This window comes from Balearica regulorum, chromosome Z (genome assembly GCF_011004875.1).
Source record: "Balearica regulorum gibbericeps isolate bBalReg1 chromosome Z, bBalReg1.pri, whole genome shotgun sequence".
NCBI classification, from domain to species: domain Eukaryota; kingdom Metazoa; phylum Chordata; class Aves; order Gruiformes; family Gruidae; genus Balearica; species Balearica regulorum.
In genome coordinates, this window is record NC_046220.1 from 5,086,413 (window position 1) to 5,098,548 (window position 12,136).

At 37.4% G+C, this 12,136-nt stretch overlaps 1 protein-coding gene across 1 annotated transcript in view; it reads right to left on the reverse strand.

The window, feature by feature from the left end:
* The window catches only part of RASA1 (RAS p21 protein activator 1), a 64,918-nt gene that overhangs the window by 39,510 nt on the left and 13,272 nt on the right, over positions 1-12,136 (reverse strand). Inside the window, exons 2-4 of the mRNA XM_075739273.1 lie at positions 7,722-7,871; positions 4,059-4,194; positions 2,001-2,071 (exon numbers count right to left, since the gene is read on the reverse strand). Coding sequence (XP_075595388.1) covers positions 2,001-2,071; positions 4,059-4,194; positions 7,722-7,871 — 357 coding nt within the window. The remainder of the gene's footprint in view (positions 1-2,000; positions 2,072-4,058; positions 4,195-7,721; positions 7,872-12,136) is intronic.

Genomic DNA, 12,136 nt, shown 5'->3' on the forward strand with positions numbered 1-12,136 from the left:
GTCAACTTCAAAGTGTGCTAAGGATGTATAAAACAAAAATAACATCACCACTATATTAAAAGTAGTAATATTGTTCTTTTATGAAGAGGGATCAAATACTAAACACAAGTATAAAATAACCAGAGATACCCTTAATTGTTTTTCAGAAAATAATACTCCTTTCATCAAAAACTAATCTTGTATAATAAAAGCCCGTGGAATATCTACTCTTTATGTTATCACATATGAAGACAAGTTCTACAAAGAGAATACAGAACAGTTAGCAGAGAAGCCATGCAATTAGCTACAAGACTAGCATAAATAGGAAGCATTAACTTGTCTAAGGCAGTTTCATTTCTGGAAAGTTAGTCTAAGTTACTCCTTAAGTGTTATCCCAAACTCAGGTCATATGAAAACCTTTCACTGTAGCACAGCAAGACTTCTCAATCAGGTTTCATCAGGGTACAGGAAATAACAATAAAGTATTGAAGCTCATTAACTACTATTTCAGTCCACAATTACATAGCAAATTTCCATAGCATTTCTTTAATTTGAAGTAAGCTAACAGAAAAGGTATTAACTTGAGCACTAAGCAAACAGCAAGAACAAACCCCAACGAAACACTATTGAAAACACAGAATAATGAATCTAAATACTAAAGTAATCTAAATCCTAAGAATGGGTGACAGACAGCAAGAGCACCCTCCATCAGCTCTATTACAAAGAACTATACATTAAGTTTCTGCATGGAACACAGGCTGAAATTAACCCTGTAATACTTCAAACTTTTTAAATATTAACTATGATATTAAAATTTGAAATCAAGATTCTCTGAAATGCAGAAGTCTTCAAGAGCATATTAATTCAACCTAGAACAAACTGAGAACTTCGGTCCCAGCTATGCTGTGAACAAAACTGCTTTAGCCATGTGGATCTCAAAATCCAAGATCTTTGCATTTTAGCTGCATACTAAAAAGAGAGAGAAAAAGGTATAATTTTCTACATTTTTTGTTATAATAGCAAAGTAATAAAATCCTTTTTCCTCTTAAGTTGGTAGGTGTGATAAGACACTTAATGGACTCAATCTGTATTTTTATTCTTGCACATAGTAGGAAGCCTTACTTGCAGTATGCAATTAGAGTCCCATCCCTGTCCTACCATCTTCTTCCCATCTGCTTAGAATAACATCATGTCAAAGACAAATATCCTCACAGCATTCTTTAAAGAGGTCAGATAGGACTGGATTGTGAGCCTTGGGATAAATTTCCATCTCAATGAGGATATAAAGCTCCATATGCCTTTCTCTGTATCTTAGGCTAATGCTCCCAAACCCAAGCCAATTCCCAATTCAATTGGTGTGTTAAAACAACTTAGGAAACCAAGAATCATTCTCTCTCCATTTTATGGATAGAGAAGTAAAGAGAACTTAGAAAAAATAGTCAACAAGTGTCTAAGCACAGATAATAAAATGAATACTGGAACATTAAAGGTAGAGGTTTTTTAACATTGCTCCTTTTTTCTTATTTCACAGAAGGCATTAAATACTCTATTCTTCCATTTATGTGTAGTCAATGCTCACATTCTCTTTCTAGTGGTCAGAACTGGTTTGGCTTGAACTATTTATCTGCTATTAGTTCTGTGGTAGTTCAGGAAAAAAGCCTATCTCATTTATTTCACACACTGCATAGAATTCTTGCATACACAAATTTACCCTCTTGGAGACAAAATGTAGGGCTCTATAAAATGTACTTCAAAACTGTAACATTACTAATTTTACTTCTATAAACCTAATGTAACTTTCATTACAATTAATACAAAAAATATACTGAGAATAAAAATTCTTATTGCTATTTTCAAAAAAAGAACCAAAAAAACCCAACAGAGAGGCACCATCCTTTAACCTAACCACATTAAGTTTAAGATGCAACTGGATGGTATTTGCATACGAGCACATATTTAAATCCTTAGTATTTATAAATACTCTTGAGAATTTCACAACTGCTACTATTATTAAAACATACCTTATTTCATCAGTATCTGGCACTTTGGTGTAAGGTAGAATTGCTCGAACTCTCCTCCTGTCCTCCACAGGCTACAATTTAAAAGAGAGCAAAGATAATGCTTTTTCCTGTTTGCAGTGTAGAATCCTTCTCCCCACCCTTACGCTATTCTGAAGCAAAGGACTGGTAACAGTCACTTACATCCCCCTTGCAAGTTTTAAATTGTCAAAGCTCAAAACCACTGAGAGCTAGAAAAGCATAATTCACAGAGTTAGCTACACAAGCTCTCATTTTGTTTCATCTTCTAGCATGACAGATGTGTATCATCTTCAAAACAAATTACCAGCAAGATAATTCCCATAAAATTTTATTTTTAAACTTTCTTCTACTTAGAGTGAATATTGCCATAAGTTCAAAATTCAGAAACATCTTTATTTACATTTTGGGTTTTGTTTATGGGGTGGCATTATGCAGTGTTTTGTTTCATTTTAATTACTTATGTTATTTTAAGGATGGGCATGTGAAAGAAGCCCCATTTGCAGAAACCTTGGTTATTTCCAGGATGCATATTTTGAAATCATTGTTAGATACACAAAATGGCATAAAAGAATAGAGGTTACATTACAATGGTGCTCTTTACTAGCCAAGAACTGCACATTTTCTTTTTTATTTCTGTTTACTTACTATGTTATTACTACATCTGGAGATAACTGCAACATCTGACACCTAGCTTTCTCATTACACGTTTTCTTAAATAGCAATTTTCATTTTTTTAATCACTACTTTGCATCAGTAAGAATGCATTTTTATATTCCTTATTTTGCTGGGTTGACCCAGGCTGGAGGCCAGGTGCCCCCAAAGCTGCTCTGTCACTGCCCTCCTCAGCTGGGCAGGGGGGAGAAAAGATCACGAGAGGCTGGTGGGTCGAGATAAGGGCAGGGAGAGATCACTCGCCAGTTACCGTCACGGGAAAAACAGACTGAACTTCAAGAAAAATTCATCTCATTTATGACCGAGCAAATCAGAGCAGAGCAATGAGAAACACAGCCAAAGCTTAAACCCCGTCCCCCCAGCCCTCCCTCCTGCCCGGCCCAACTTCACTCCCCATTTCTCTCCCTCCTCCCCCCCAGCGGCACAGGGGGACGGGCAATGGGGGTTGGGGTCAGTTCCTCACACGCTGTCTCTGCCGCTCCTTCCTCCTCAGGGGGAGGACTCCTCACACTCGGCCCCTGCTCCAGCCTGGGGGCCCTCCCACGGGAGACAGTCCTCCACCTCCTGCTCCAGCGGGAGGCCTTCCCACGGGCTGCAGTTCTTCACCAACTGCTCCAGCGTGGGGCCCTCCCACGGGCTGCAGTCCTTCAGGAACAGACTGCTCCAGCGTGGGTCCCCCACGGGGTCACAAGTCCTGCCAGCAAACCTGCTCCGCCGTGGGCTCCTCTCTCCACGGGGCCACAGGGCCTGCCAGGAGCCTGCTCCAGCGTGGGCTTCCCACGGGGTCACAGCCTCCTTCAGGTGTCTCCACCTGCTCCGGCCTGGGGTCCTCCATGGGCTGCAGGGGAATCTCTGCTGCACCATGGACCTCCTTGGGCTGCAGGAGGACAGCCTGCCTCACCATGGTCTTCTCCAGGGGCTGCAGGAGAATCTCCTGGAGCACCTCCTCTCCTCCTTCTGCACTGACCTTGGTGTCTGCAGGGTTGTTTCTCTCACACCTTCTCACTCCTCCCTCTGGCTTCAAAAGCTGCTCCTCCTTTTTTGTTTTCCTTCTTAAATACTTTTTCCAGAGGGACTACCACCATCACTGATTGGCTTGGCCTTGGCTGGGTCCATCTTGGAGCCAGCTGGTATTGGCTCTTTCAGGCATGGGGGAAGCATCTAGCAGCTTCTTGCAGAAGCCACCCCTGTCAAAACCTTGCCATGCAAACCCATACACTTGTACTTCAACATATGCTGAACCTATGCAGAACTACAGGGAACTTTCTACAACGCTTTTTCTGAAGAAAACTATGAATGGTGATTAAAGTTACTAACATTTAAGTAAATGACACTTAAAAATTTTACTATAAAAATTTTACTACTTGCCTCTGGAGGTGCTACTGGAAATAAGAGCTTTTCCCCTTTCAGCAAACAGGACACATGACTGTAATAACCGATTAGGTCTGAGAGCGAAGCAAAACGACGTCCACCAATGTAATAGTCTCCACACATGGCAATAATCCTATTAATAAAAAAAAAAAAAGCTTGACATAAAAAAAATTTTTTAAGAAAAAGGAAATTAGTATGTTTAATTTTTAAAGCAGCATCGATATTCAGCAAAATGCAATATTACAAGCTCTCTATAGCATGTGAGTATATATCGCATGATACACCAGTATTTTAAGACTCTAAAGGAAGTGCTGATTCACAAAAAAGCCAGTACATTTGTCAGAACTAAATGAAATTAAACATAAAAATTGTAAGTGTCCTGAAAACTGAAATAATGCACTAGTAGACACAACAGCATTGTTACCTGTATCATGCAGGACATAGACCTTTTATGACAGGCGTTCATACATATTTAACAAAGTATTAAAATATCTTAACAACAAATAATTGCACTTGATTATACAAGGCAGAAAACGAACACCTTCAAAAATCAGTCACTTTCTTACAGTTAGTTTAGCATCCATATTAAAATTAAGAAATTACTTTGTAATAATCAAAGTATCTCCTTATACTCAATTTAAAATTTGCTAACTAATGGGAAAGACGCTTACAAAAACATTTCAGTAGTTTAACGCAACAAAGAATTCTCACAAAACTGTTTCCTTTATTCTTTAAGGGTTGTGTTTTTCTGAAAGTACAGAGATTTGGTAATGCATTGTCATATCAAAAATGGGAAGTAACATGTCTGTTCACATTGACAATCAATACGAATTCTAAAAGCAGTCAGAAATTATTTAGGTAAAAGGGTTAACAGTATTCAAAACAGGCCTGTTACACTCAAGAGTCATTTGCAAAAGTGAAGAAGTACTTAATCTGAAACAACTTTTGCATTTTTGACCAGATAGTCCAAAGAAATGATCATATTATGTAAATTGATGGCATCAAGCAGACCTGAGTTTTTCCAGCAACACACAGATCAGACAGGAGACCTGAGTAGCAGCTGACTTGCATTATTACAAAAATGTAAGAAATTGAGAAACAAATTATTACCAAGCTAAGTAAATTTTGCTGTTAAAAAAACCCTAAAATCTAAAAGGTCATGTTAATTGTCTCTCCAGTTTCCAGAAGAGAGACAAATTATCTTAAGGATATTTTGAAATAAATTACAGTACCAAGAATAAACATATTTGAATCTTCTTAGTGTTCTACTTCGTTTGACTCTGCAAAGCTTGTGAACAACTCAAAAACAAATGGAGGAAAAAAAACCTCAAGCCCAAACATTCAGTTGGCAAGAAACTTATCCTTCATCCCAAACGAGTACAATCTTTATTGGTTTCTTCCATTTTTACTCTCTTTCTTTAGCAGGTCAGTATTGTGATACATTCCTGCCCAAAAATCTTCCTTCTCAGTCAGTTCTTTGAACAAAATTATTTCTCCCAAACAGTGACGTATCCCAAACATGTATACAAAAAGATGAGTCTTCAGAGATGAAGTCTAAAGTTTTTAAGCGTACAGCAGCACTGCAAGTGGAGTTGGAAAACAATATAACTTCAAGGATATAGGCTAGATCTTTTGGTATATTTTCTGTAAGATTGCTTGGTAAAACTATTCAATAAAGATTAGGTTCTAAATGAAATTTAGTGTTTCAGATTATTATTTCATCAAGCTTAAATGAAACCTTTCTTCAGAACACTGAGCTGGCAAACACAGAAAGACTACTGTAATCACAGAAAATTCTGAAGGAAAAGATTAAACTATAAATATTTTCCTTCCAAATATTTTGTATCACTGACTCACCAAAAGAAGGTAACACTTCAGTGAAAGAAGATTTAGTTTTGACAGATTCATATGCTATAAATCAATCATATGCTGCATGAGAATATATGTCTTCATGCAATTTTCAAGAGGCACCAAAAGAATTAAAAGAGTTTAAGAAACTTTCATCTAAAACGTTGGGATTTCAGTTGCACAGAAATCTAAGTTTAGTGTGAAAAATAACACTTTTTAGGAAACAAAATATGAGGGATATTTTTTAGCAATGGAAGTTTCACGTATTCCTGGTAGGCTGCAGCTGGCAAAGATCAAGCTTTGGTGAAAACAGCACTTCTGCTCTGTCAGACACAGGACATCCACCCCTGTATTTGTTTAAAGTTACTTTAAGGCTGCCGTTCTTGAGGTGGGAAATGTTCTTGACTGTAACACTCGTCTATCTAATAACAAACAAAAATATACACTTGGCAGTCAAAGAATGAAACTAAAAACATGTTCAATCTCTGAAGACGAGTATTAACTAACAAATTAATTCCCTTTGGATATTTATCTGTGTGCTTTATGGATCTCAAAATGAAAGGTTCTTTAAGGTCTGAAAATATTCTCAGGACTCTTTCCTTAGGGAATCTGAAATCATTGGACTATTTTCAACCCGAGATGCCAGAAACACTTTTATTGTGGGCATGAACCAATAGTCAACTACCTGATACTGACTACCAAAGGAGAAGTTATTAAAAGTAATCCAGGACTCTAAAACAGCACTAGAAAGCAAGTATTAGCACAGATTACTTTTCTGCTACTGCTACACAGTAACCAGTTCCCAAACAGCATCAGTATAGCTGAGAAGCTGAAATTGATAGCTCAGATGGCAAGATGCAAACATGAGATACTATTTCTGTGCTACACTGTCTGCACCTTCAGAGAATTATGCCTTCATGTCAATGGTAGATCAGGACCTCTGAACCACACTTCATCACACAGCAGATGCAATCAAAAAACCCCCTACATTTGCAAACCATGCACACAGTGGCTCATATGTTGATATTCTGGATAATTCCCAATTTCAGAAGTTGAAGAATTTGCTTTGAATTTGTTGCTATCAAGGCAACTGACAAAGACTTCTACTGCTTAAGAAACATTTGCTTTCCTATTTTGTAAGATGAACATTATACTGCAGCGCTCCACTTGCTGACTAACCTTCAAGTTCTTCTCATAAAACATGTCATTTACACTAATGAATAAATGAACTTACTAATGTACTCAGTTTGGCAATGATAAAATAATCCTAGTTACAACTTTGGATAAAGAGCTACTTGTATTTAGAACAACTAATTCTAACACACAATGAAAGCTGTTTCCAGCAAACCTTCGGATTATTAAATACATAATCTCTCTGTTTCTTCTTGGGTTTTTTTGTTTTGGGTTTTTTTGGCAGTTTTTCTCTCAAAATTAAAGAAGCAACCAGATGTGCTAGCACTTTAAGTACGTCCTGTGAGCTACAAAGGCTACTATGGGACAGACTCAAAACAATCTCCCTGACTGACTAATGAAACCTACATATTGCTTTAAGTCTATTCACAACCGCTTTAGACAGGCTTCTCTATCCAGATACCAGTTTCCTCACATTTTTGTTCTTTAGCCTATAAAGTAATTTTTAAGCAGCATATTTTAAACCAATTAAACACAAGTAAAAAGATGTATCATGCAAGAATGAAGAGTCAAAAATATTCAATTATAATACAACGATTTTTTTCTGTTTGTACTCTATTGTGTTCTAAACCCAAAAATACACAGATTACAGTATTTTAAAATAAAACATTTAATTCTCACCTAAAATGATTGACATTTGTTTTACTAAGGAATGAAAGCACAAATGAACCTGGTCTCCGATCACTCTCTCGAATAAGGTAACTTCCAGGTTTTCCCGCTTGTCGAAGACGTTCTTCTGCAATTGTTCTGTCAAGTTTTCCATGATACCACCTGAAAAAAGAATAACAATGCGTATTCTTAGAACTCAAGACCTATGAAACTAACAAAAACTTTCAGTCAAAACTGATTTAACTCCAAACCCTTGTTTCAAAGTTATCACATCTTTACATGTTCAACCTCTCAGTTTACTTAATTCCAATAAATATAGTTTTTCAGGTAACATGCTCCTCCCAAGGGGCAGAGGCTCTACAGATATCATCAGCTTTTGTCTCCTCTCTAATTTGCTTATTTTAAATAAACAGAACCAGAGGTGACTGATGTGACTTGGAAAACTGTTGTATTTTGAAGCCTACACAGGCTTCAGTTCAGGCTGGATTTTCCAAAAGCATAAATTGAGAAGTGAATTGTAACAACCTGTTTCTCAGCTGACGAACACACATACTGCCGTAGCAGAGCGTGCACTGAATTGGAGAGCCACCAGACCACCATCCAGCCCCAAAACAGTCTTTCCTAATCACAGTGTGTACCCTATCAATTAAAATATAGTGCAGAGAGATGCATGGCAAATCACAAACTGCTAGAGGTACACTTCAGTCTAAAGTAAAGGTTAGACTGCTACCATTCAAGAATTCATTAGCATTACCTCAGTTTACTTACACAGCTTTGTCAGAACACTTCACTCAAGTATTACTTTACTTTTTTAAAAAAGCAGCAATGGAGAGCATCATTCAAATATAAAGCCAAGCATTGTTCTCATCACCTTCATAAAGCCACAGCATGTGCCACAGCTACATACGGTAATAATTTATCTGCTCTGCATCCATCGTCTAACTATGCTCCATTTAACCTTTAATTTCCATGCTCGAGAAAACATCAGGTTCCACGCAGCCACTATTTTAGACAATTTAAATCATTTACCATTTCAGACCACTCGCCTTTTAGTTCTAACAGTTCACATATGCCTTGCAAGAGTCACAAAAATGCATTTTGGAAGAGATATGTAAATGACCTTTTGAACTAACACCAAAAATTGCACAGATTGCAGTTCTGAGGAAAAAAAAAAAAAAAGAATAGCTGAGCTGTTGATAAAATCTGACCAGAAGCATTTTCTTTTACGAAGTGGAAGCAAAGGTCTTGAAAGCTTTTATCAGAATGAAAATCAGATAGACTAAACCAATAACCATCACGTACACCAGAAGAAGCAGCACCAGTGTAGATACTGTTTAACCTGGCAAAGCTGTGTGCTTGCTAGCACAGCTCTCCTTTGCTTCTCTTCCTCATGCTGATCAAAACAAATTAAACTAGGAAAAATGCTGTTGTGTCTGTACAATGTATTGCACTTGAGGCTGCTGCAGGTTGAGTTATGCCAGCGAGATCCTGTCTCATCCCGTTCCAGAGCATTGCAGAAACTTGTCGCTTAAAGATCGTCTGCAAAGAAGTGGATCATACGCCCACCAGGAGGGTCCTTTAGGAAATGAAACAACATCAAGACCATCTATTTTGAAGTACCTGGGATGAAATATTCTGCTTCTCAGTGTGCACAGCATGGTGAAAACCCAAGTTTGTTCATTCCTTCCCAGCACATTCACGACAACCAGGCTTTGCTATTCTGGATAGACCAACTGTCACCAAGTAATAAACTCCCCAGAGAACCAAGAAACTTTCTTGATCAAGAAATTCTTTGAAACCAACATTCCATGAAGCCTATTTTAAACTAACAATAGGTTCACTAAGCTTTTATTTTTAAAATTATCTTAACTCTATTGAGAGACACATTGTGTCATTCCAAACTGAAGGGCACACTTTCAAAATGGGGAAGGTGGGAGTGTTAGTAAGAATGCAAATTACTAATAAAAACATCCTAAGAAAACAAAAAGGCAGGATTACTTGCAAACAAAACATTCCAACTTTTCTGTAAGGGACCGGATTCCTTACAATGATAGCACAAGCTTGGGTGTTCCAATTTTAAGACCAGAAGCTTTGAACAAAGAGGACACCCTTCTTGCCGACGACAGCAATATATATATCTCGCCCATATTGGAGATTACTCCCTCTAATGCTGAACAGGCTATATGTATTCTCTCCCATTCAACAGTTTTATATCAATCATAACAGATGACATTTATTACCAGGTAAAGTAGAAGCAGGGCTAAAAATTATTTGCTTCCTCATTTCCGAAGAGGTTTGTTTTCTGAAATAAAAATTTCTAGTTAATGTCTATGTGCAATTAAATTCAGTGTCACTGAGCACATATTTGAAGTATTAACAGCTGATGCAAAATATTGTACAGCTCACTGTGCATTAATGTAACACACATATTAATCTATACCACTAGCTACAGAAATAAGCATCAACACTGGATTTAACTGCCAACTGATATGAAGATACAAATAGCAGTAGAGCAGACAATACAGAGCAATGATAGCAGAAAACAGCTCAAGTGATATCCTCAGGAAGCCTCTGTAGATAGCACACATCTTTAAAAAACAGGATACACACTGAAGTACAAGCTTTTAAGATAGCATTAGAGCGTGCAAAATGCTTGTTGAGAAATAACTGCATTTTTCCAGAGAGGAGAGTTTCATAACTAGACAGAACCTCTTTATTCAAGCAACAGAAAGCATTAAGTGTTGAAAGACTTCATTTTCAGAAGTGCCCGTCTTATATTTCATCCAGCTATTACCTGTTTTCAGTATTATATGAAGATGTACTCTGCAACTTTGCATTATTAGCTTGAAGTAGCTTGATATCAAATAGTAAAGACTATTTTACAAAACTGCAGTACTCGATCTGATTTAAGGATATCACATGCTAAATTAAGGAGCGGCATTATCTTTTTTTCAATACTTCTGTTAAAAGGTTGTGAGGTTTTTTGCTTTGAAATACATCTGTAGATCAATTTTTTTCTGAATATTGGCTAATGTACTGAGCACAAATTCATACTAGTGAAAAATGGTAAGATCACTTATGCTGTATTATCAGTTATAAAGGAAGAATCCAGCCAATACTCAATGCTATCTAAAGAAAGTTTAACAGAAATGAACTACAGAACTTGTCCTGCTCATAATTTCATTGGAGAATAAAGAGTGCAAAACACTCTGAAGGTAGGACCAGGCTATCATAAATTCTCAAATAAATCCCAGATCCTCTGACTTTAACCCTCAATCAGGTATCTCAATGAAACTTGAGTTCAGTGTTTCTGCAACAATACATCACAAGAAACTGGAGCCCTCTTCGGAGGCTCTGCACCATTTCGAGTTTTATAGGTCAAGATCAACAACTTCAGTATTTTTCAGCTGTAACAGCTTCAAGTTTAATCTGCTCACAGTCAGAAGCAATGCTTAACCAGATTGCTTGATTTACATCAAATATAGCTTCTGAACAGATGTAAAAGGCAGTCCTACCTGCAGTACACTATGAGTCTCGTGAAAGGAATTAAGGTTTGGATAGGAGGGTATCAAATAAAAAAAACCTGCCTAGCTGTTCATAAATATAAAGTTGCCTCTGTGGCTGTGACTTATCAAATGCATGCACTCAAAACCATAACTCACTACCACTTAGATATATATCCTCCATCATTTCCAAAGACAAGATCCCTATTATTTGTAGTCAAGTCACCTCTGCTTGCTTGCCTAGTCCTACTTAGGAACACTTTTGTATTTCTAACATTTAACTTTGCAAATTTTTAAATGCTGACAACCCACTATCTTCACAGTGTTTTGAGCAAACATAATTAAATGACACTGAATCATAGCTAGTGCCCTGACAATACACTAGCTATTACAAGATGAATTAAAAGAGAAAATGCAAGTATCCTTGCAACAGAATGTTATGGAGTGATTCAAGTATAAAATGTCTTACCAAATACAGATCACAATTTAGATGGTTGTTTCCACAACCACCCTAACCGCTGTAACAAACTTGTAAAATTGTTACCTAAATTGAGACCTTTATTTTGCTTCTAAAAGAATACCAATAACAGGCTTGCAGGTTTCACAGAACAGTCAGAAGCTGTGCAAGAAAATACTCCCATCTGCCAGTTTATATCAAAGGCAGCATGTTCAGAACTCCAACCCTATGTATAACAATCTTAATTACAGCAAACAGACAGAATGCAGACACAACTCGCAAACAGCTTATATTTGCACACAAGGAACACACAGCTGCGTAGGAGAATGGTCCCGCACTACAGCCACAGCCACATCATGTGGCTGACAGCCGTAAGTCAGGTCATAAACCTCATGAGATGAGCTGCACTGCAGTTAGAGCTGTGCAACCTCTGGCCTGCGAACAAGAGCTCCTTAATTTTCCTCTGC